At 39.1% G+C, this 25,822-nt stretch overlaps 1 protein-coding gene across 5 annotated transcripts in view; it reads left to right on the forward strand.

Moving 5' to 3' along the window:
• Nucleotides 1–484: 484 nt before the first annotated feature.
• Nucleotides 485–25,822, forward strand: part of NUDT9 (nudix hydrolase 9) — a 35,835-nt gene continuing 10,497 nt past the window's right edge. For 2 of the 5 annotated variants that reach the window (XM_055384620.2, XM_063705416.1), the window contains exons 1-4: nucleotides 542–981; nucleotides 13,019–13,258; nucleotides 16,296–16,391; nucleotides 19,865–19,951. In XM_055384620.2, the coding sequence (XP_055240595.1) occupies nucleotides 875–981; nucleotides 13,019–13,258; nucleotides 16,296–16,391; nucleotides 19,865–19,951 (530 nt within the window). In that variant the 5' untranslated portion in view covers nucleotides 542–874. Of the gene's footprint in view, nucleotides 982–13,018; nucleotides 13,259–16,295; nucleotides 16,392–19,864; nucleotides 19,952–25,822 lie in introns of all 5 variants that reach the window. The other 3 variants (XM_019025233.3, XM_019025231.4, XM_019025232.3) reach the window with 3 other exon arrangements.

Genomic DNA, 25,822 nt, shown 5'->3' on the forward strand with positions numbered 1-25,822 from the left:
TCCGCAACAACTTACTCCCTAAAAAAACCAGAGCAGGGCCAGGCGCGTTGGCTGAGGCCTGTAACCTCAGCACTTTGGGAGGCCCAAACAGTTGGATTATTTGAGCTTGAGAGTTGGAGACCAGCCTGGGCAACATGGCAAAAATCTGTCGCTACAAAACATACAAAAATTAGCCAGGTATGGCGGTGTGTGCCTGTAGTCCCAGCTACGTCGGGGGCTGAGACAAGAGACTCGCTTAAGCCCAGGAGGTTGAGGCGGCAATGAGCTGAAATCGCGCCCCTGCACTGCAGCCTGGGCGACAGAGCCAGACTCTTGTCTCAAAAAACAAAAACCAAAAACCCAGGGCAGCAAGTCTCTCTCAAACCCCTTGGCTTCTTTCCCACTTATTCCCGTTCCAGTTCCTCGTCTGTTTCACGTTTCCTTTCCTCTGACACTTTCTTGGTAGTTCCCTGCGTCCCCAAGTAAGCCTGCGCAGACTGGGAAGTCTGGGAAGTCGGAGAAGGAAGGCGCTACCAAGCCGGCAACGCACGACCTTTGCTTTGCGGCGCGGCCGTAAAGCGCCATTACGCAGAGAGAAAGTTACGAGGTTCGTGGCGGTGGTTCCCCTAGGCAGCTGGCGCTGGGGGCTTCGGCGTCACGTGCTGGTCTGGATTTTTCTCGATGCACTGGGGAAAGCGGTGGACTCTTATCGTGGGAGGGCTCTTGATCTGTGATTTATAGATAGGCACAGCTACTCCCGTTCGGGAATCCAACGGCAGACAGGTCCTAGTGCCCATCAGATACCCGCGGCCGGGACTCGGAGCTGTGGGGTGTGGGGAGGCGGAGGCACCAACTAAGAGCGACCTAGCATCGCAAAGCCGCCCTCGGGGCGCTAATGGCCGGACGCCTCGTGGGAAAGGCTTTAGCCGCGGTGTCTCTGTCTCTGGCTTTGGCCTCTGTGACTATCAGGTCCTCGGGCTGCCGCGGCATCCCGGCGTTCAGGTATTCCACCCTCCTACTACCGGCTCCTTTGCCCTAGACCTTGAGTTGGGGGTGGGAAGCAGCTTTTTTTTCTGGCGTATTCTGTAGGCTTTGCTTTGCCTCCCGGGTTTTTATAGTTATATACAAGTTTTCAAAAAGGCTCTAAAATGTTTTATCTGCCTTTTGAGGAAAACGAGTGGCAGGGACCCTTCTTGACCTCTGATTTTGAAATTTGCCATCCTCCGTAAATCATTGTTAGTATCACGAGAGAGTTTAAATAGCAATTGTTTGGGGTGGTGGTGTCCCGTGCCATTTTTTTATGGTTAATACTTAAAACATTATTATTAGTATTAATACATGTACGTAGTTAAAACAACTTGAAAATGTAAAATGAAAAGTAAAATCACTATTCCTCCTGTCCCCTTTCCAGGGTGGACAATATATTATATTTACTATCTACCTCCTTTTTTTTTATAATTTGTCTATTGTGGATAAATTTAGGGATTTATGGTGTCTTGCACTGCCTCCTTCTGTTCTTCCCTTCTCCAGTTTTTATTCTTTGAGTTAGTAAACACAGGGTCCTAGGTGCAGCAGCCTTTTCTTATTTTATAGATATTAAAAGTCTTGAATCTACAAAGATGATAATTAGAAAAATCTATTTCCTAAATAATTTACTTACTGTTGGTCAATTGTTCTGTGTCTTTTTGGTCCTGTTTCCTTCTGTTGCTTTTTCTCGAACATGTGATGGGTACTGGTTATCTGTCTATATTTTGATTAATATGAGTAATAGGTCTTGTTTTCAGTACATGGGTCGCTAATTGACTTTTGGCTCTGTACCAGGTTGCCTAGATAGGAAGGTTTCAGTTGAGGGCATGTGAGCAGGTACCAGATGGGTAGACTGGGAACCTGCCTTTTGCTTCAGGCTTTGCAGTAGTGGTGGAGCAACTTCTCTGCTGAGTATAGCTGTTTATTTCCTCAGTGTGAACTGTAAAATTATTAAGCCTAAGTTTCTGCTTACTGGTGTACTGGTGTACTCTTAACACCAGTATTCACAGTAGGGGTCCTACCCCTTCATTTCTAAAAAACTTTTGATTTTATCTTGGAGACAAACATAACTATTTTGGACTTTTTGCTTGGAGATTGGGGAGGGAGGAGGACTGAGTGATTTCCATGGTTATTGTCGCGCTGCCAGTTTATGATCCTTGGGCCCACTGACTTCAAGCTTGTAACCTCTAGCTCGGCTCAGCTTGTAGGTATAGCATTTCTCCCTAACCTTTTGGTGTTTTTTTTTTTTTTTTTTTTTTTTTTTTTTTTTTTTGAGAAGGAGTTTCGCTCTGTCACCCAGGCTGGAGCGCAGTGGCGCGATCTCGGCTCACTGCAACTTCCGCCTCCTGGGTTCAAGCGATTCTTCTGCCTCAGCCTCTTGAGTAGCTGAGATTACTGGCGCGCGCACGCCTGGCTAATTTTTTTGTATTTTTAGTAGAGACAGGGTTTCACCATCTTGGTTAGGCTGATCTGGTCTTGAACTCTTGACCTCGTGATCCTCCCGTCTCGGCCTCCCAAAGTGCTGGGATTACAGGCGTGAGCCACCGCGCCCGGCCTTGGTGCATATTCTTATTTTACTTTGTCCTACTCTGGTTTGTAGGTCAATATTCCTACTAGTTTTCATTTTCCTGAAGTTGGTTACCATCTGTCATTCACTGGTGGCATTTATTCCTTCTCCTGGTATGGATTTTATTTCCCTTTATCTATCTTTATCTTCTTTTAGTGGGATTTGAGGAAGGAAGGAATACACGTTTGTGCTCTCTGGAAATCTCTAATGCTCTTTTTGTTAGATGCCAGCAGAACAATGTAAAGTTGCTTGGCAGTTATTCTTCGTTTTTGTAACTCTGGGAACCCTACATGAGGCAGGTATATCCAGAGCCAGAGACTGTACTGACTTGAAAGAAAAAGCCAACAGTTAACAAATGTGCCAAGTACCTGGTAACTAATGTGGCAGAATAGCTTGAACCGGGGAGGTGGAGGTTGCAGTGAGCTGAGATCATGCCACTGCATTCCATTCTGGGTGACAGAGTGATACAATGTCTCAAGAAAAACAAAAAAAGAATTTTATGGCCAGGCACAGTGGCTAACACCTGTAATCCCAGTGCTTTGGGAGGCTGAGGCAGGAGGATTGTGTGAGGCCAGGAGTTTGAGACCAGTCTAGGCAATTTAGCAAGACCCTTGTCTCTAAAAAAAAAAACCGGGCCTGGTGGCATGCATGTGTAGTCCTCACTATCAGTAGGATCAGAGTAGGCTCAGAGACTGCTAAGTGATCAGTAGGATTGCTTGAGCTCAGGAGTTGAGTTTGAGGCTGTGGTGAGCTATGATCGCATCACTGCATTCCAGCCTGAGTGGCACAGCAAGACCCTGTCCCTAGTGTTCTTTTCCTTTTTTTTTTTTTTTTTTTTTTTTTTGAGATGGAGTCTTGCTCTCGTTGCCAAGGCTGGAGTGCAGTGGCGTGATCTTGGCTCATTGCAACCTCCGCCTCCCAGGTTCTAGTGATTCTCCTGCCCCAGCCTCCCTAGTAGCTAGGATTACAGGCACCCATCACCATGCCTGGCTAAGTTTTATATTTTTAGTAGAGACAGGGTTTCACCGTGTTGGCCAGGCTGGTTTCGAACTCCTGACCTCAGGCAATCTGTCTGCCTTGGCCTCTCAAAGTGCTGGTGATTACAGGTGTGAGCCCCCACGCCTGGCCAAGACCCTGTCTCTTTAAAAAAAAAAAAAAAAAAAAGAATTTTACCAGTCTTTGATAATTTGGAAAAACCCAGAAAGTGACAGTTTTGCACTTAGTTTTTGTGATTACTAGAAGGTTTCCAATGTTCATTTTCTTTTTTTCTTGCTCTGTCACCTAGGCTGGAGTGCAGTGGTGTGATCATGACTCACTGCAGTCTCAACCTCCTGGGCTCAGTGATTGTCCCAGCTCAGCATCCTGAGTATCTGGTACTACCGGTGTGCACTACCAGGCCTGGCTAATTAAAAATTTATTTATTGTTTGTAGAGATGGGTCTCCCTATGTTGCCCAGGCTGGTCTCAAACTATTGGGCTCAAGTGATCCTCCTGCCTTGGCCTCCTAAAGTTCTGGGATTGTAGGTGTGAGACACTGCTCCCAGTCATCAAATGTACATTTTATAGAAAAAAGGTAGTATATTACAAAGATGTAGTGAATGCTTTTACATACCACAACATACAAATCTTCCAGAAGGATCTACTGGTGACGTGTGTAGAATATTGTTTTATTCCTGTGAATGCATAAAACATATGAATGAACTAAAAATGAAATAGAGATAGTAAAACATAGTGTTAAGAGCCTGGAATTCTAAGACAGCTTGCCTAGGTTTGGATCCTGATTTCTACTCTCAGTTGTGTGACCTTGGTAAACTTATTTACCTCTCTGGGTCTTAATGTTCTTATTTCCTTTTTTTTTTTTTTTTTTTTTTTTGAGACAGAGTCTCCCACTGTCGCCCCAGCTGGTGTGCAGTGGTGCAATCTTGGCTCTCTGCAACTTGCGCCTCCAGGGTTCAAGCGATTCTCCTGCCTCAGCCTCCTGAGTAGCTAGGATTACAGGCGTCTGCCACCATGCCTAGCTAATTTTTTTGTATTTTTAGTAGAGACGGGGTTTCACTATGTTGGCCAGGCTGTTCTTGAACTCCTGACCTTGCGATTGCCTGCCTCAGCCTCCCAAAGTGCTGGGATTACAGGCGTGAGCCACTGCGCCTGGCCTTAATGTTCTTATTTATAAAAAAAAAAATTGAAAAAGGATAATATGGCCTGGTGTGGAGGCTCCCACCTGTAATCTCAGCACTTTGGAAGTCCGAGGCAGGAAGATTGCTTGAGCCTAGGAGTTCAGGACCAGCCTGGGCAACATAGAGTGAGACCCCATCTTGACAAAAAATAAACAAAATTGGGAGTCGCTCAGCCTACCTGATTTACCAAACCACTCCCTTGCCAAAAAAAAACCAAAAAACTAAACCAAAAAAAAAAAAAGCCAGGTGTGGTAGCACATGCCTGTAGTCCCACCTACTCAGGAGGCTAAGGTAGGAGGATTGCTTGAGCCTGGGAGGTCGAGACTGCGGTGAGCCATGATTGTACCAATGCGTGCCAGCCTGGGTAACAGAGTGAGGCCTTGTCTCAAAAAAAAAAAAGTTAAAAAAAAAAAAGTACTTGAACTCAGTTGTGAGGATCAAGTGAGTTAATTTACAGTGCTTAGAACACTGTCTTGCACATAGCATAGAACACTGTCTTGCACATAGCAATCACTATATACATTTAGGTGTGATTATGACAATGATTGTTGCAGATTTTATTTCAAAGCACCATGTCAGTATTGCATTTTTAAAAGTTTGCCAGTCTTAAGAATTGGTTTTTGCCATGTAAATGGACTTTATCAGCTACTTAGTTCCCATTTGCTAGGCCAAATATATTTCTTGCACTTGTTCAATAATACAATACAAAGGTCTAGGCTGTATATGTGTGTATTACAAGTATTCTTTTTTCTGGTACCTTACAGTGTATCACATTTAAATAGCATATATAGATAGCAGTGTTAGCACTTCTTGATGTGATAAGATGTATAGCCTGAATTTTTGCACAATTAAATTTGTTTTAGAAAAGTAAATAATCCAGTGTGTAAATCTGTCTGGTCAAATAGGTAGATTTGTGGAATTCCATAAACATTTTATTGCTAAATCAGGGAACAAAGAGCCTTAAGTTATTTAAACATTTTTGGTACGTGGGTGGGATGGAGTGGAACAGGATTAGTGTTTCCTGTTGGGTATTTAATTAATGGCCTTAACTTTTTTCTTGCCCTACTCCCAAACCATGAAACATAACTCATTTTGTAATAGAGTTCAATTAGAGATTAGGGTTCCATATGTTAAAATTTTGCTTTTTAAAACACCTGAAGTCTGTTTGCTAATTTTGATAAATGTGTTTCATATATGTATTCATTTTTTATTGAGTATGGGTTTAAGGTGAGTGAGGGAGACTATTTTCAGAATATTCATTGTGTAGGTTTCCTAAACTGTGGCAGCTGAGGCAAGAAAGTCATCATAATATGAAAGTGAATGAACCTACTGCTTTTAGTAAAGTTAGTCACAAATCAAATACTCGCTCACGTTACACTAGTTTTCAGCCCGTCTGGGGATATTAACTTCTTTATTAGTTAGGTTTTCCCTCATTTTTGGGTGTTTTACAATACTTTGCAGATGTAAAGTGAGTGTAAAATGAAATAGCAATTGTTTCAGAGTCTTTAAATGTGATGAAAGAGAACAGCTTGAACAGTATATAAAACTGTAGACACACAAGAATAGGAAAGAATGAAACCAGTTAAAAATCCAACTGACAGTTTGTCAGTTTCTTACAGAACTCAACACTTACAATTCAGCAATCACACTCTTTGGTATTTACCCAAATGAATTGAAAATTTATGTCCACACAAAAACCTGCACACAGATGTTTATAGCAGTTTTATTCATAACTGCCAAAACTTGGAAGCAACCAAGATGTTCTTCAGTAGGTAAATGGATAAATAAACTGCGGTACATCCAGACAATGGGATATTATTTAGTGCTAAGAAGAAATGAGCTATCAAGCCATGAAAAGACATGGAGGAATCTTAAATGCATATTATTAACTGAAGGAAAGGCTGTATGATTCCAACTATATGGCATTCTTGAAGGCACAACTGTGGAGACAGTAAAAAGATCGGGAGTTGGATGAATTGGGGTAGCACAGAGGACTTTAAAAAATAGTCATTTTTTAAGAGCAGTTTTTAGGTTCACACCAAAATTGAGCTAAAGATAAAAGATATCCTGTATACCTCCTACCTCCACCCATGCATAGCCTCCCGCATTGTCAACATCCCCACAGAGCCACGGAGCCATATGTTTGTTAAAATTGAACCTACATTGACGCTTCATCACCCAAAGTCCTGTAGTTTATATCAGGGTTTACTCTTGGTCTTGTACTTTATGGTTTGGACAAATGTATAATGACACGCATCAACTCTTATGGAATTGTACACATAAAATTCACTGCCTTTAGGGCAGTGAAACTTGCGTATGATACCTAATGGTAGGTACATGTTTACACTATATACACTGAAGAGGGACCAGGAGGAAGTCTAGTAAGCAGTTCTTGTAAGTCAGGTTAAGAATTTTAATTAAAAAAGTTTCTTATTTTTTTAATGAGTCAGGATCTCACTATGTTGCCCAGGCTGGAGTGCAGTGGCGTGATCATGGTTCACTGCAGCCTTGACCTCCTGGACTCAGGAGATCCTCCCACCTCAGCTTCCTGAGTAGCGGCAACTACAGGCACATGCCACCATGCCTGGCTAACTTTTAAAATTTTTTGTAGAGATAAGGGTCTCACTGTCTCACCTAGGGTGGTCTTGAACTCCTAGCTTCAAGCAGTCCCCCTGCCTTAGCCTCCCAAAGTGTTGGGATTACAGACGTGAGCCACTGTGCACCACTGAGAAGTTTCTTTTTATATATATATATAATTATGTAATTTGCCCTAATTGCATAAATTTGATCAGGCATACCTCACTTTATTTGGTATATTTGGGTAGTCTTTTTTCCTTCTCTTTTTTTCCTTGTTTCCTTTTCTCCTTTTTCTTCAGTTTTATTTCTTATCCTTTTTAAATTTGTTTTTCTTTCTTGTTCTTTTTTTTCTTATCCTTTCTTGCAACTCCCTTTCCTTTTCTCCTTTTCTCTCTCCCCTTTTCCTCCCCATCTTTGCCACTGTCTCTTCTTTCCCCCTCATCTCCTTTTTCTTCTCTCCTGTACTCCCCTTTCCCCCTCCCTTTCCTTTTCGTTCTTCTTCCTTTCTTTTCCCTCTTCCTCTTTGCCTCTACTTCTCTTCACATCAGCACCTTATTTCCTAGCCCATATTAAGAACCTGATTATATGGCTCCTTCTATATATGCTTATATAATAAATAGTATAGACAGTTGTGGTAAGCAGAATAATGGCCCCCCAAGTATGTCCACATCCTGATACCTGGAACCTGTGTATATGTTGCCTTACATAGCAAAAGAGAGTGCAGAGGTGGTTAAGGTTAAGGACTTTGAGATGGGGAGAGCATCCTGGAAGGTGCGCCTGTTTTAATTGAGAGTCCTTAAAAAATGGCCTGGCCGTGATCAAAGATATGATTACAATACATGGTCAGAGAGATTTCTATGTTGCTGGCTTTGAAGATGATGGAAGGGGGCCATGAGCCACAGAATGCAGGTGGAATGAGGATTCCCTCTAGAAGCTGGGAAAGTATGGCAAATGGATTTTTCTCTTGAGCCTCCAGAGAGGAATGCAGCCCTGCGGATAAATTGTCTTTAGCTGAGTGAGACCTGTGTTGGACTTCTAACCTACAAAACTGTAAGACAATGGATTTTTATTGTCTTAAGTCATTGAATTTGTGGTGATTTGTTGTGGCTTCAGTAGAAAACTAATACATTATATACATGCACTGAAATGTACTTATTTATTTTTTATGTCATTGCTTTATAAAAATAGTACCATATTATAGGACTTTACTGAATCTTTTTTCAGCAATGCCTTACAGAAATACAAATTGTTTGATGTCATTTTTTTTATTGCAAGTAAATTTCTCCACATCCTTGCCAATACTTATTTTCTGTATTGTTTTTTTGATAGTGGTCATTCTAATGGGTCTGAGGCAGTATCTCATTGTGGTTTTGACTTGCTTTTGTCTAATAATTAGTGATATTGAGCATCTTTCCATGTGCTTATTGGCCATTTGTATATCTTCTTTGGAGAAATGTCTATTGGAGTCCTTTGCCCATTTTTAAATTGGGTTGTTTTGTTGTTGTTGTGTGTAGGAGTTCTTTCTATATTCTGGATATAACTAACCCCTTATCAGACATGTGATTACCAAGTATCTTCTCCTGTTCCATGGGTTGCTTTTTCACTCTTGATTGTGTCTTTTGATACCCAGAAGTTTTTCATCTTGATGTAATATGTAGTCCAGCTTACCAATTTTTTCTCGTTGCTTGTACTTTTGGTGTCATATCCAGAAAATCATCGCCAAATCCAGTGTCGTGAAATTTTGTCAGCATGTGTTCCTCTAAGATTTTGATCATTTTTGGTCTTATGTTTAGGTCTTTGACCGACTTTTAATTAATGTTTTTATATGGTGAAAGGTAAGGGTCAAACTTCATACTACTTTTGCATGTGAATATCCAATTTTCCCAGCACCATTTGTTGAAAAGACTGCCCTTTCCCTGTTGAAATGGTCTTGGTACCTTTGTCAAAAATTATTGTGAGGATTTATTTCTGGGTTCTACTTCTATTCCACTAGTCTATATGTCTTTCTGTATGCCAGTATCTCAGTGTTGTGATTACTATAGCTGTGTAGTAAGTGTGAGACCTTGAACTTGTTTCTCTCTTTCAAGATTGTCTTGGCTGTTTGGGGTTCCTTGAGATTCCATATGAATTTTAAGGTAGAGTTTTCTCTTTCTGGAAAAACATCATTGGGATTTTGACAGAGATTGCATTGAATCTGCGGATAACTTTGAGTAGTATTGACATCTTAATATTTTTTTCCAGTCAATGAACATAGGATGTCTTTTTATTTATTGGTGTCTTTAATTTCTTTTAGCAATAGTTTGTAGTGTTCAGTGTATAAGAGTTTTGCTTCCTTAAGTTTATTCCTAAGTATTTTATTCTTTTCTATGCTATTGTAAGTAGCATTTTCTTAATGTTCCTTTTGGATTGTTAATTATTAGTGCTTTGTTTGTTTGTTTGTTTTTGAGATGGATCCTCGATCTCGGCTTACTGCAACCTCCGCCTCTGGGGTTTAAGCGATTCTCCTGCCTCAGCTTCTCGAGTAGCTGGGATTACAGGCACACATCACCATGCCCGGCTAATTTTTGTATTTTTAGTAGAGACAGGGTTTCGCCATGTTGGCCGGGCTGGTCTTGAACTGCTGACCTCAGGTGATCCACTAGCCTCTGCCTTCGAAAGTGCTGAGATTAGAGGCATGAGCCAGTGCACCCAGCCTGTTAGTTTTTTAATGTAACCGTTTTTGTGTGTTGATTCATACCTTGCAACTTTGCTGAATTCATTTATTAGTTCTAACAGTTTTTTCATGAATTATCTTGGGTTTTCTACATAAAACATCATGCGATGTGTAAATACAGGTTGAGTATCCCTTATTTAAAATGCTTGAGACCAGAGCGGTTTGGATTTCAGGTTTTGGAATATTCACATACACATAATGAGATGTCTTGGAGATGGGACTCAAGTCTAAACACAAAATTCATTTATGTTTTATATATACTTTAAACAGGTAGCCTGGAGATACTTTTATACAGTATTTTAAACTTGTGCCTGAAACAGTTTTGGTTGTGACCCATCACATGAAGCCAGGTGTGGAATTTTCTATTTGTGGCATCATATCAGCACTCAAAAAATTTCTGATTTTGGATTTTTGGATTAGGGATGCTCAACCAGTTTTACTTCTTCCTTTCCAATGTGGATACCTTTTCCTTTTTTTTTCTTTCCTAATTGTTCTGGCTAGAACTTCTATTTCTTTCCTAATTGCTCTGGCTGAGCTTCCAGTATTATATTGATTAAAGTGAACATCCTTGTCTTGTTCCTGATCTTAGAGGAAAAACTTCCAGTCTTTCACCTTCACACCATTAGCTGTGGGCTTTTCATATATGGCCTTTATTATGTTGAGGTAATTTCCTTCTATTCCTAGTTTGTTGAATATTCTTAAATCATGAAAGGGTGCTGAATTTTGTTAGATAATTTTTCTGCATCAATCAAGAAGATTGTGTTTTCTTTTTTTAAATTTTGTTAATGTGATACATTATGTTGATTGATTTTCGTTATATGGAACCATCATTGGATTCCAAGAATGTCTCCCTTGGTCATGGCATATAATCCTTTTCATGTGCTGTTGAATTCTGTTTGTTATTATTTTGTTGAGGATTTTCACATCAGTATTAATCAAAGATAATGGTTTGTAGTTTTTTTTATAGTGTCTTTGTCAAGCTTTAGTATCAGGATAATGCTGGCCTCAGAGTGAGTTTGGAAGTGTTTACTTCCTCTTCAGGTTTTTGGAAGAGTTGAGGGAATATTGGTGTTGATTCTTCTTTAAATGTTTGGTAGAATTTATCAGTAAAGCCATCTGGTCCTGGGTTTTTCTTTGTTGGGAGTAAACAGATACTTTAAAAAAATTCACCTTTTAAAATTATTTATACAACCCCATCCAAACTTTACTACCTATCCTGCAATGTTTATTTTTTCCTTTATGGTCATCAGCCCATCCAAGATCATTGATTGCTTCTAATTGTCATGTCTTTTTAGTCTTAATCTATCTGGAAGAGTTCCTGCACCTTTCTCTATCTTTCATGACCTTACCAATTTAGAGAGTACACACCTTTATTCTGTAAGATGTCTCTTAACCTGGGTCTGTCTTGTGTTTCCTAATGTCCAGATTCATGTCATATATTTTTGGGAGAAATACCTCAAATGACTGTTGCATGCTTCTCACTGTATGAGATCAGGAGGCACATGCTGTTGACTTATTCCACAACCTTGGTCAAGTGGATATTTGCCCCGTCAATCATTTGTCTTAAGAAGGGCAAATTGACTGGTATTGTGAGAGCAGGGGAAAGGAGCTATCATAATTTTACCATGTCCTCAGAATCTCCTTTCCCACTTTAGATGTCCTAATTTAAGGACATCAAGAATTCGTATTTTAAGAATAATGATAAGTCATTTAACTTTTTAGGCAAGATGAGATATGAAAAATTTTTCTATATGCTGTGTGGTTAGGGTGAAGGTTAGTTGGTTTTTCTTTTGCATATGCTATCCAGTTATTTCATGCCTGTATATTTTATTTAAATTTTGCTCTAAAGGTTACAATTTGTATATTTACCACAGTCTACCTTCAAATTATATTACATTAGTTCATTTTCAGTGTAAAAAATTTTTCAATAATTTCTGTTTTCCTGTTTTTCCTTTGAACCATTTTTGCCATACGTTTTATGTGTATGTTAGACTATAGGTGATTTTTAAAAAATATATTCCTTTACATAGACTTTAAACAGTTTTCTTTTATATATATATATTTTTTGAGATGGAGTCTCGCTCTGTCACCCAGGCTGGAGTGCAGTGCCACAATCTCGGCTCACTGCAACCTCCACCTCCCGGGTTCAAGCAATTCTCCTGCCCCAGCCTCCCGAGTAGCTGGGATTCACCACACCTGGCTAATTTTTGTATCTTTTAGTAGAGACAGGGTTTCACCATGTTGAGCAGGCTGGTCTCGAACTCCTGACCTCAAGTGATCTGCCCTCCTTAGCCTCCCAAAGTGCTGGGATTACAGATATGAGCCACCACACCTGGCCTACACTTGTTTTTATGGTTTGAGTTTTCATAACAAACTTCCCCTTCCACAACAGATAACACACAAGTAAGTTTGTGTCCTTTTTTTTTTTTTTTTTTTTGCCTAAAATAAATTCAGTGAGTGGGTTCCAGCTAATAAGATTTAGCTATATGTTAAAAAAATGTATATTTGAAAATTATCTCTCATAGATGTTGGACCTTTAGACTAATATGCATCATATTTGAATTTTCTGATTCTTAAAGGTTTTTGAAATTGGAAAGTATGTTTTTGGGTCTTTGAATTAGGTTCTTTTTTTTTGCTTTTTTTTTGAGATGGAGTTTTCACTTCTGTTGCCCAGGTTGGAGTGCAATGGTGCGATGTTGTCTCACGGCAACCTCTGCCTTCTGGGTTCAAGTGATTCTCTTGCCTCAGCCTCCCAAGTAGCTGGGATTACAGGCATACGCCACTAATTTTGTATTTTTAGTAGAGACGGCATTTCACCATGTTGGTCAGGCTGGTCTTGAACCCCTAACCTCAGGTGATCCACCCACCTCGGCCTCACAAAGTGCTGGGATTACAGGCGTAAGCCATTGCACCCGGCCTAGGTTCTTTAATTAATATATTTTTGGTATTTATGTAAAATGTTTTTCTTTTTCTCCCCCAGAAACTCGTTTTCATCTTCTTGGTTTCATCTTAATACCAACGTCATGTCTGGTTCTAATGGTTCCAAAGAAAATTCTCACAATAAGGCTCGGACGTCTCCTTACCCAGGTTCAAAAGTTGAACGAAGCCAGGTTCCTAATGAGAAAGTGGGCTGGCTTGTTGAGTGGCAAGACTATAACCCTGTGGAATACACTGCAGTCTCTGTCTTGGCTGGACCCAGGTGGGCAGATCCTCAGATCAGGTGAGCAAATAAGACAGCGTTAGCTGGGAATAAGACTTTTAGAGAAGGTAATGGTTTTATTTGTAAAGTATCTTTTTGACACCTGAAAATAATTTCAATCTATGCTTAGCTGTGTTATAACTCAGTTTCCACATTTGCTTGAATTCTTGCCAAAGATAAACAGTTCATATTTGTTTATTCTTTTGGGGGTTTTATGAGGATACTTCCAAATAGTTAAATCTGTTTTGATTTGAAATAACAAATAGCATCAGCTATGTGTTATGAAATAACAGCTGGTACTGTAATATTTGTTTTGAAATAACAGCTGATGGTATTTGTTTTCATGTGTTCTATTTGGGTTATCAATAGAACATCCTTTGTGGTTATTTTCCAACATAGCTAGACTTGTGAAAATATTTTTCGGAAAATTCTCCAGGTTACTAAGAACAGGATGATGGTAAACCAGTGTGAAAAAATAGAAAAGGGTTGGATAAAGGGGAGTGAGAGGGGGAGAATGAGAGAGAAGGGGCTCTCACTAAATTCATAGAAGTGCCGCATTGATTAACATTTTATGTTTATGTTTCTTTTATATTTTCCAGCTTTACTGATGTATGATTGAGAAGTAACTATATATATTTAAGGTGTACAATGTGATATTTTGACATACATATACATTGTGAAGTGATTACCACAATCAAGCCATTTAAAATAATCTTACATGGTTACCTTTTTTGTGTGTGTAGTGAGAAGAGTTGAGATCCACTCTCAGTGAGTTTCAAGTATACAATACTGTATTATTACTATTTTTGAGACTGGTGCTCTCTCTCTCTGTCACCCAGGCTGGAGTACAGTGATGTGATCACAGCTTGCTCCAACCTTGAACTCCTGGGCTCAGGTGATTCTCCTGCCTCAGCCACCTGAGTAGCTAGGACTATGGGCATGTTCCACCATACTTGGCTAATTTTATTTTATTTTTTAAGTAGAGATGGGGTCTCACTGTATTGTCCAGGCTGGACAAGAACAGTATTATTAACTGTAGTCACCACATTGTGCATTAGATCTCTAGAACTTACTCATTTTGTACCCTTTGACCATCATCTCCCCATTTTTCCCATCCCTTTATGTTCCTTTTCTAACCCAGGGTGGAGTGCAGTGGTGTGATCATAGCTCACTGCAGCCTTGATCTCCTGGGCTCAAGTGATCCTCCCACCTCAGCATCCTGAGCAGGTGGGACTACAGGTGTGTGCCACCATGCCTGGCTAACTTTTAAATTTTTAGCAGAGAAGAGTTCTCACTGTATCGTCCAGTCTGGTCTCGAACTCCTGAGCTCAGGTGATCCTTCTGCCTTGGCCTCTCAAAGTGCTGGGATTACAGGCATGAGCCGGCACGCCTGGTGATTTTTTTAAAAGGGTGAATCTCTAGAGTCCCAAGGGCATTGCAGCTCTGGTTTTATAATTTCATGGTTTTTATCATTTAATTCTTTTTATTTGCATGTTAGATGGCAGATTGGTTAGAAGTCTTAAGAAAATGTATGGATCATTGAAATTGGAAATTATTCCCAAACAGACCACAGATATTTCTTTGCTCACTCAATGGAATTAAAGCAAGAAAAAAGTGAAACCTGTGTCAGAACTGCCCATGAACTATCCAGTGCTATGTAACTCTTTATTCACTGTCAGTGCAATTATGGCAGGGATTTTATAGTGGTGAGGAGAGTAGTTTAGTTATGTCTGTTTAAAAATGTTTTTGTTGGGCCGGGCACAGTGGCTCACGCCTGTAATCCCAGCACTTTGGGAGGCCGAGGCAGGCGGATCACTTGAGGTCAGGAGTTTGAGACCAGCTTGGCAAACATGATGAAACCCTGTGTATACCAAAAATATAAAAAATTAGCTGGGTATAGTGGCATGTTCCTGTAGTCCCAGCTACTCAGCAGGCTGAGGCAGGAGAGTCGCTTGAATCTGGGTGTTAGAGGTTGCAGTGAACCAAGATAACGCTACAGCATTCCAGCCTGGGTGACAGAACGAGACTCCATCTCAAAAAAAAAAAAAAAAAAAAGAAAGAAAAAATAATTTTATTTTTTTGTGGCATGATATAAATATAGAAAAGTGCACATTTCTTTATTTTTATTTTATTTATTTATTTTTCGAGATGGAGTCTCGCTCTGTCGCCCAGGCTGGAATGCAGTGACGCCATCTCGGCTCACTGCAAGCTCCACCTCCTGGGTTCATGCCATTCTCCTGCCTCAGCCTCCCGAGTAGCTGGGACTACAGGTGCCCACCACCATGCCCAGCTAATTTTTTGTATTTTTTTAGTAGAGATGGGGTTCCACCATGTTAGCCAGGATGGTCTTGATCTCCTGACCTCATGATCCGCCCACCTTGGCCTCTCAAAGTGCTGGGATTACAGGCGTGAGCCACCATGCCTGGCTGTAAAGTGCACATTTCTTACATGTGAAGGTGTGCAGCTCAGCAAAATTGTACATTTACATAGCTCTGTAACCACTGCCCAGATCAAGATCTAGAACATTTCCAGCATAGTATGTCTGTTTTTAATTTACATCATATTTATTATGCAGCTTGTGGGGCAAATTCACTGCTTTGTGGGTTTACTCTGATAAGAATATTAATCAGTGTGCATTTGAAGAAATTTAAATTATTTTGAAATAGTAGAAACATCATCAGAAGGAATCTTATTTTTGGAATTACATGGGAGCAAATAGTTTTCATATTGTGCCCACAAACAATTCCTTCTTGCTAATAGACCTTCTTGTAGCATGAGGTAGGAGCTCTAGCTCTTCTGCTGGTAGTCCTTCCTGGAGGGGTTAGTAAGTTTAATAATAATATATATCTTTGTAATGTGTGGTGTTTTGGTTAAAACTTTTTTTTGCCTTAAAAATTGTTTTGAAGGAATAAGATGGATTTGTGAAAAAAAAAACTACCCCTTAAAAATTTTATTGTTTCAGGAATACTTCTTATGGATAACAGATTGACTTGCATTATTAAGCTGTTGGTAGTTTTGAATCATTATTTCTTATTTTACATTGGTATTCTCATTACAGTGAAAGTAATTTTTCTCCCAAGTTTAACGAAAAGGATGGGCATGTTGAGAGAAAGAGCAAGAATGGCCTGTATGAGATTGAAAATGGAAGACCGAGGTAGGTACTGGGAGCAGAGCATCTTACAATAATGAGTCACCAAAAAGTAGAAAAGATAGTTCATATTTATCAAATCCTTGTATGTGCCAGATGTTGTACAAATTTATTTACATATGTGATGTAATTAAATCTGCACAATAACCCTGTTGGTGGATATTTTTAATTGAATTTTACAGATAAGGAAAGAGAGTGTAAGCAATTTGTATACAGCTAGTAAGTGGCAGAGGCAGCATTTGAATGCATCTTTTTGTAATTGTATCTTGGAAACAGAAATAATTGAATACATTAACAGAAAGAAAAATTGTTCAGCAGATATTTATTAAATGGTATAGTATCTTAAAGTAAGAATTTATCCAAATATGTAAGAGTAAAAATAAAGATAACCCAATAATTCGGGTCTTTCTATACTTTTTAAAAAATGATTTTTCTATACAACTCAAAAATTATCCGTTTTCCTTAAGATATTATAAAACCGTATCAGCCTGTTCTCACAGTGCTATACAGACATACCTGGCCGGGCGCAGTGGCTCACGCCTGTAATCCCAGCACTTTGGGAGGCTGAGGTGGGTGGATCCCCTAAGGTCAGGAGTTTAAGACCAGCCTGACCAACATGGAGAAACCCCATCTCTACTAAAGATAAAAAATTTAGCCAGGCGTGGTGGCGGGCACCTGTAATCCCAGCTACTCGGGAGGCTGAGGGAGGAGAATTGCTTGAACCGGGAGGCGGAGGTTGCAGTGGGCTGAGATTGCGCCACTGCACTCCAGCCTGGGCGACAGAGCGAGACTCCATCTCAAAAAAAAAAAAAATAGACATACCCAAGACTGGGTAATGTATAAGGGAAAGAAGTTTAATTAACTTACAGTTCTGCATGGCTGGGGAGGCCTCAGGAAACCTACTGTCATGGTGGAAGGCAAGAGAGAAGCAAAGGTACATCTTACATGGCAACAGGTGACAGAGAGTGAATAAGTAAAGGGGGAAGGGCCCCTTATAAAACCATCAGATTGGCCAGGCACAGTGGCTCACACCTGTAATCCCAGCACTTTGGGAGGCCAAGGCGGGTGGATCACCTGAGATCAGGAGTTGAAGACCAGCCTGGCCAATATGGCAGAACCCTGTCTCTACTAAAAATACAAAAATTAGCTGGGCATGGTGGCGGGCACCTGTAATTCCAGCTACTCGGGAGGCTGAGGCAGGAGAATTGCTTGAACCCAGGAGGCGGAGGTTGGAGTGAGCCAAGATTGTGCCGCTGCACTCCAGCCTGGGCAACAGAGTGAGACTCCATCTCAAAAAAACAAACAACAAAAAAACCATCAGCTCTCATGAGAACTCACTCACTATCATGAGAACAGCATGGAGAAACTGTCCCCCATGATCCAGTCACCTCCCACCAGGTTCTGCCCTCAACTTTCGAGAATTAAAATTTGAGGTGAGATTTGGGTGGAGTCACAGAGCCAAATCATATTAAAAAGTTAGAAAGAAGTGTAAAAATTAGCATGTACCAAATAAAACCAAAGAAGGATCACAGATTTGAAATCATGGTTATCATCTTATAAAAATGTTACACTTTGTATTCTTGGTTCCTGTAAGACAAGGAAATGGTAGTACTCCTCTCATCTCAACCTGGTCCTTCAGTTTTGCTAAGTTCTTTCTTTGGTCATAACTTATTCACCTTTCTATGTTATTGAGTCTTTTTAAGTCAAATTCTCCTTGCATTTGACTGATTCCTTAGGTTCTTTTATAGATACAATTATAAAAATATTATGAAAAGATAGGTAAGATATATAGATGGAAATGCAAGATAGATTGTTCTTTTAATCAAGTCTCTTTGACTAATAGAAACTAACTTTAGCTTGCCTGAGCAAAAGTAAAATTTATTTTAAGGCTATGCTATAGGAGTGTCTCAAGGAGCTCAAAGCAAAAATGCAGCTAACTTGAGGAAAAGATGGAATTCGAAATCCATCAGGACTCTCTCTCTGCTTCATTTATGCTTTTGTCTATATTTTTGGCTTATTACTCTCTCTTTGCAAATAACATTCTGTGCTTTTCAGGTTTTAATATAGTCTGTGTGTCCATTCCAGTTTCCTGTTTCCAAGTTATGGTCTTGGTCATCTATACAAACTAATCTGTCACTTTATGGTGGCCTTGATCACTTGTGTTCAGGGGTGTGTGGTTACATGGAATAAAATATGGTTGCAGGCCGGGCACGGTGGCTCACGCCTGTAATCCCAGCACTTTGGGAGGCTGAGGCGGGTGGATCGTGAGGTCAGGAGTTTGAGACCAGCCTGACCAACATGGTGAAACCCTGTCTCTACTAAAAATGCGAAAATTAGCTGGGCGTGGTGGTGCATGCCTGTAATCCCAGCTACTCAGGAGGCTGAGGCAGGAGAATTGCTTGAACCCAGGAGACGGAGGTTGCAGTGAGCTGAGATCATGCCACTGCACTCCAGCGTGGGTGACAGAGTGAGACTCTGTCTCAAAAAAAAAAAAAAAAAAAATATATATATATATATATATATGGTTGCTGGCCACTCTGCCCCTCCTCCTGTGAATTTGGAAAGAATTATTGTCAGCTGGGCAGGTGTCTTGTCTCTTCTTTCTGTTGCTATTTGCAAGTCTTGCTGAAATATTTCTGAGTCTAGTACAAAAACAATATAAAAATTCATTCAATTTTAATAACAGTCACTGGGAAAAAAGAATAAAAAGAGATGGCAAAAAGGGAAATTTTGGCAAGTTGTTTATTTACTTTCATATAGTGGGAGGGCAAGAGATACAGCACCATGAAGTAGAATTACATGTTAGAACATTTTAGTAGTACATAATGAAAGTTGAACATTTAAAGAATGTTTACTGAAATAAAATGACACAGGCATGAGTATTGATAGGTTTCTCTGACAAATTTTTAACACTGGATTGTGGCATCAGGTTAAATAGTTGGCATTTTTATAAAATTGTATTTTAGTCTACTTGAAATCTATGAAATAGTAATACTAATACCTTATCATATGCTATGAATATATATTATTGATAATAAAAATCCAGAAACCATTGAGGAAAAAGGGATTTAATGTAACAGGGACAATTTTAATAGGAAGGGTTGTAGGAGAGTAGAGTAGGAAATGAGAATAATGAGAAAGTGAAGAGAGATGTAGGTGTTCCAGAAGAAACCAGGAAGGTTCCAGTTTGAATTTATGAGTATAGGTGAAAACTGAAACAAATCATCACATTGTAGAACCACTTGGGGTATGAGAGCCTCTTTCTGGATCAAGTTTAAAGCATATCACATACACAAAAGAAAAATTAAATAGCAGTGTCATGAAATACATGACTTCAGCACCAGATATGTGATAGTTCCATTGGATTTGTAAGGACTTATTCTGTCTTACTGCTTATGTTCTCTTCTTTTGGGTTATATCAAATCAGGTTAAAAAGATGAACACATTCAATTGATTTTATGCTTTTTTTGTTTTTCCAGAAATCCTGCAGGACGGACTGGACTGGTGGGCCGGGGGCTTTTGGGGCGATGGGGCCCAAATCATGCTGCAGATCCCATTATAACCAGGTAAGAACCAATAAAAAGCATATCAGTAGCAAAGAGCTAAGTGATAGAAAAATTGCAGACTGTAGCTATGTTTGTGTATATATGTATACCTGTGTGTATATACATATGTATGTGTTTGTATATATATGTATGTATACAGTCATGCATTGCTTAACAATGAGGACACGTTCTGAGAAATGCATTATTAGGTGATTTTGTTGTTGTGTGAACATCATAGAGTATATTTACATAAAACTAGATTGTGTAGATACAATTGTATTAGTAGTATACACCTATGCCATATGCTATAGCCTATTGCTCTTAGGCTACAAGCCTGTACAGCATGTTACTGTACTGAATACTATAGGCAACTGTAACACAATTGTAAGTGTATGTATATCTAAACATAGGGAAAGTAGGTAAAAACACGATATAAAAGATAAAAAACCATACACCTGTTTCGGGCACTTACCCTGAATGGAGCTTATAGGACTGGAAGTTGATCTGGGTGAGTCAGAGTGAGTGGTGAGTGAACATGAAAGCCTAAGACATTACTGTCCCCTATTGTAGAGTTTATAAACACTGCATACTTAGGCTACACCAAATTTATAAAAAATATTTTCATTTTGTTAATAATAAATTGACCTTAACTTACTGTAACTTCTTTATAAACTTAAACATTTTTAAAACCTTTTTGGCTTTTTTATAGTAACAGCTTAAAACACATCATGCAACTGTACAAAAATAGTTTCTTTTGTTACCTCCTTATTCTGTGAGCTTTTTTTAATTTAAAAAAAGTTGTTTCTTTTGTTTGTTTTTAAACTGTTTGTTAAAAACTAAGAGACAAACACACACATTAGCCTACGGCTATACAAGGTCAGGATCATCAATATCACTGTTTTCCACCTCCACATCTTGTCCCACTGGAAAGTTGTCAGGGGCAGTAATATGCATGGAGCTGTCATCTCCTATGATAATAACGCCTTCCTCTTGAATATCTCCTGAAGGACCTGCCTGAGGCTGTTTTACAGTTAACTTTTTTTATAAGTAGAAGGAATATACTCTAAAATAATGATAAAAAGTACAGTATAGTAAATACATAAGCCAGTAACATAGTCACTTATTATCAAGTATTATGTACTGTATGTGATTGTACTCTTACGACTGGCAGTGCAGTAGGTTTGTTTACGTCAGCATCACCACAAGCATGTGAGTAATGCATTGGGTGAGGATATTGACAATGGCTTATGACATCATTAGGTGATAGGAATGTTTCAGCTCCATTGTAATCTTATGGGACCACCGTTGCATATGTGGTCTGTTATTGACCAAAACATCTTTATGTGGCATGACTATACACACACACACGTGCCCGCACATGTATATTACATAAATATGCATGCAGATGTATATATAATTGATATTTTAAAGGGACTTTATATAAAATCATAGTGATGCGATGTAAGTGTAAAGCTGTACTTATATGAGTAGGTTAGGCATTATATAAAGAAGGTTAATTCTATTTGTGCATCTATTTATTGAACATCTATTTGTTCTCAGCATTGAGTAGACACTTTGGTAAATATAAAAAAGTCTAAGAATCCTAAGTTGGTTCTCTGTCACTGAAGAGCTATGGCTTTATTTGCAAGATGGAAAATGTGAAGTAAGAAAACATGTTAAATGTGATCAAATAATATGGGTGATTCAGGATGCTTTAGAAGATTAGAAGATTGGATGTGGGTCATGACTGTGGTAAACTAGAGCACCCAAGAAAGGCTTTATAAAGCAGGTAGATTTGAGCTGAACTTGAACCTTGGGTAGGGAGAGAGACAGCAGGAAGCCTAAGAAAAGGGTTTGTAGTAATATCTGAGTAGAGACCGGCTTGGTTGAAACAGAATATTCTTGTAGAAGAGTAGTGGGTGAAAAATGAAACTTAAAGTTAATTTTTGTGCAGTTTTATTGTGGAGAATTTTAAATACCAAAGTTAGGAGTATGGACTGGAGCCATTGAAGGTTTCAGAACGGGGGAGAGGCATTCTCTTCTGAGGCAGACCTATGTGGTAAGCCAAATCATATTCAAGTCTCTTGATGAGCATGAATCAGAATTAAGAAGGTCAGTGAATCTAATGTTTAGATGTGCTTAGCTGTCTCCACAGGAATCATATTTGTAATGTACCTGAAATATTGTCATATTTGTCATCCTTTGGGTTTTTATTTTTTTACTTTTAGAATTTCTTTGCTGACCATCTGTCTCTCCACGTGGAATTGTCATGTTCTTTCTTTAAATAATGCAAATATCCTCATATTGTTACTTTCTTAGTTTTGATATTTTGGGGGCTTTTCTTCAAGGAGATTCTGTTTTTCTTTGATCTGAGATATAATAATAATTTGATAGTTTAACTCTATATATTTTTTTTATTTTCAAGTTACTGGAAGAGGCACCCATACTCACCCAGTCTTATTTTCTTACTTGCCCTCTTGATTCTCCTGCCAAAAAGGATCTTTACCCAACCCCAAATTTTATCTTCCCTCCATCCATCCATCCACCTACCCACCCATTCACCTACCTACTTACTTAACTACTGATCAGTCTGCCTCTCCATCCACATACTGTTAGAACCTCTATGGTTTAAATGAGATGGAAAGAGTTAATAAAAAAAATATTAATGGCAGTGTTAGTTTCTGATTTTGGTGAAGCTGGCTAAAAACAGGAAGGTATGAAATGTTTGAAACAGGAATGTAATGCTAGTAAGGGGACAAGAGCAGAAAAGGGAAGCCAGAGTTTTGAAAGTTAGAATCTAGTTAGCTTATCTTTATCTATGGTGGACCAAATAGTGGCTGGGAGTATACATGGTGATTGTGTATCAAGTTGTTTTGAAATGGTAGACTTTTTTAGCTTAACTCTGTCATACAGATAAGAGAACTGAAGGCTTAGAGATGGTCCGAGGCTGTAAGAGAGCCCACAGGTGGCAGAGTCTGGCTTTCAACTGTACTCTTAAGTTGATGTTTTTTGCTATCTCAATAATGCATTAACTAATAATAAATAGTAATGCATTAATTAATAAATTGATGAGTTCCTCTAAATAGATGAGAGGCAGCAGAAATGGAACAGAAGAATGAAAGATGTTGAAGGAAGATTCAAGCCTTAGATAAATTGTTAAAAGTATTCTACTTTTAGACTAGTCTATTCCAGGCATCCTGTCAGTGCTATCATTACTTTTTCTATTTGTTTTTCACAGAAGCCCCTCCAAGTAGGTATTGATATATCTATTTTGAGGATTTGAAAATAGAGACTCACTGGGGTTAAGTTACTTGCCTAAATGTTGTAGATCTGACATCTGAATCAGGGGTAAGTGGCTTTAAATACTGTGCTTTTTCTGTTACACCACTAGTGAGTCTTTACTATACTGTACTTTTTATCATTGTTTTAGAGTATATTCATTCTACTGGAGAATCACCCAGGCACTTTCAGAGCCAAGATTTCACCCCCCTTTCTTTCAAGTATGCACTTCATGATTCAAAACAGCGTTGTTCAGGATTTCATAAACTTTTTCAGAAGCTCCGGGGCAGGTGTTAAATTTTTAGATTCCCAGGCATCTCTCCTAGAGATTGTCCAGGTACAATTATCAAAAGTTTCTTCAGATCCTCTAGAGTCAAAATGAGTTGGGAAGTGTTAATATATTATTGTGAATAAATTCAGGTCAAACAATTGATGACAATTTCATTTTCTGTTCACTTTTGGTTAAAGACAGGAAGGTACATACTGTTAGAACTGGGGAGGTAATAGCAATAGGGCATAGAAATATTACTGATATTCAGTAAATGTTTATTAGGTTTGTCAATTAAAATGATGTATTAGTTCTGTTAGATCAAGAAATTTTGTTTTAAAATTGGTGATAATGTATTTAATACTAATAAATAATATAGCAAGAAGCTACTCTGCTTAAAATCCATACATTTGTCCTTCAGAATAAAATCTGAGAACATATGCAAGCTGCTGATCATCTCTCTGATCCTGCCTTCTCCCCAGCAGCATCTCTCTCTTTTTTTTTTTGTTTTTTTTTTGAGATGGGTCTGGCTATGTTACCCTGGCTGGTCTTGAACTCCTGAGCTCAAGCAATCCTCCCACCTCGGCCTCCCAAAGTGCTAAGATTACAGGCAGGAGCCACCACACTACACCTGGCCAGTGGCCAGCATCTCTCTCTGTTCTGTTTCTCATCCTTGTTTCATAGTCACAACTGGCTGGCTGAAGAGCAGTGGCTGTATTGAGTCTTTGTTTTCCCAGCTCCTTGCATGTGATGTGTAGTAGGTGCCAGTAAATGTTTATGAGTGAACAGAGCCACCATTTGCCTTATCTTTCCTTTTTTTTTTCGAGACAGATTCTAGCTCTGTCGCCCAGGCTGGAGTGTAGTGGTGCTATCTCGGCTCACTGCAACCTCCAAGTGATTCTCCTGCTTCAGCCTCCCAAGTAGCTGGGACTACAGGTGCACACCACCCCGCCCAGCTAATTTTTTGTATTTAGTAGAGACAGGGTTTCACCATGTTGGCCAGGATGGTCTTGATCTCTTGACCTCGTGATCTGCCTGCCTCGGCCTCTCAAAGTGCTGGGATTACAGGCGTGGGCCACTGCTCCTGGCCGTCTTTCCTCTTATCTAATTAGTGTAAACATTCTGCTTGTTCAGTTTAAGTAGACAGTATAGTAATTAAGAACACAGATTCTGGAACCAGATTGTCCAGGTTCAAAGTTGTGTTTACACCCTTGTTAACACTGTAGTCTTGGGGAAGTTACCTAACTTTTCTGTGCCTCATTTTCCATATCTGTATAATAAAGATAATAAAACAACTATGTTATAGGGTTGTTTTGAGGCTTAAATGGATAAATACATTAAAGCACTTAGAACAGTGTTTTATATATATATAATAAATGCTATCTAAATGGCTTTTAGAAAATAAAAATAAAATCCATACTGTCTTCATTCTCACTGTCTCTGCCTTCTGTCCTGTCATCATCTTTTACCTGGATCATAGTAGTAGCCTCCCAGCTGATCTTCTTGAGTCCAGTCTTGCTTTCCTCCAGACCAACATACATGCTTTTGTCAAAGTGAGTGAGCTTTCTAAAATACAAACTGGTTATGGTTTTACCCTGCTTAAAAACATTCTCTGGCTCTCTAAGTAGATGAATTAGATGAATCTTGTTGTATAAGCCCGTTGCCCACTTTTCTGGCCTATCTTTTCCCTCACTGATGCCCATGGTGCTAGACCCCATATGAACATTCAGTTTCTTGAACACATTATTTTATTTTATGACTTTGTTTCTTGCTTATGTATTCCCCTTTCTGGCATTTTAAAAACAGATGTGCCCTCTTGTACTAATTATTATTTCATTTCTGTTTAATATACTCATCAAACTATCACCCTTCTGCTAATTTAGAGCCACTGCTAGACTATGAGCTCTTTCATGGGAGGAATTAGATATGGTAGATGTGGTGTAACACTTATATCATAGACCTTCTTTTTTGGTTTAGCATTGGCAGTTTTTTTTTTTTTTTTTTGCTTAAGAGATCATTAGGACAATTCCTAAAATTGGGCTGGAGGTTGATATGGAGGTGAGGAAGGGGAAGGGGAGATTTATTAATATCAACATCTCTGGCAAAGAGAGTGTGGTTAGAAAAAGTGTATTCTGAAACTAACATTGCCTTGATACTTTCTACAAAACCCATAAGCAATTCAATTTAAAATATAAAATAAAATAAAAGGATAGAGTTTTTTTTGTTTATCAAATCAGAGGGCATAAAGATTGAGAAGCAGGGCCGGGTATGGTGGCTTACACCTGTAATCGCAGCACTTTGGGAGGCCGAGGTGGGAGGATGGCTTGAGGCCAGGAGTTCAAGAC

This window comes from Gorilla gorilla, chromosome 3, assembly GCF_029281585.2.
Source record: "Gorilla gorilla gorilla isolate KB3781 chromosome 3, NHGRI_mGorGor1-v2.1_pri, whole genome shotgun sequence".
Taxonomy (NCBI): Eukaryota; Metazoa; Chordata; class Mammalia; order Primates; family Hominidae; genus Gorilla; species Gorilla gorilla.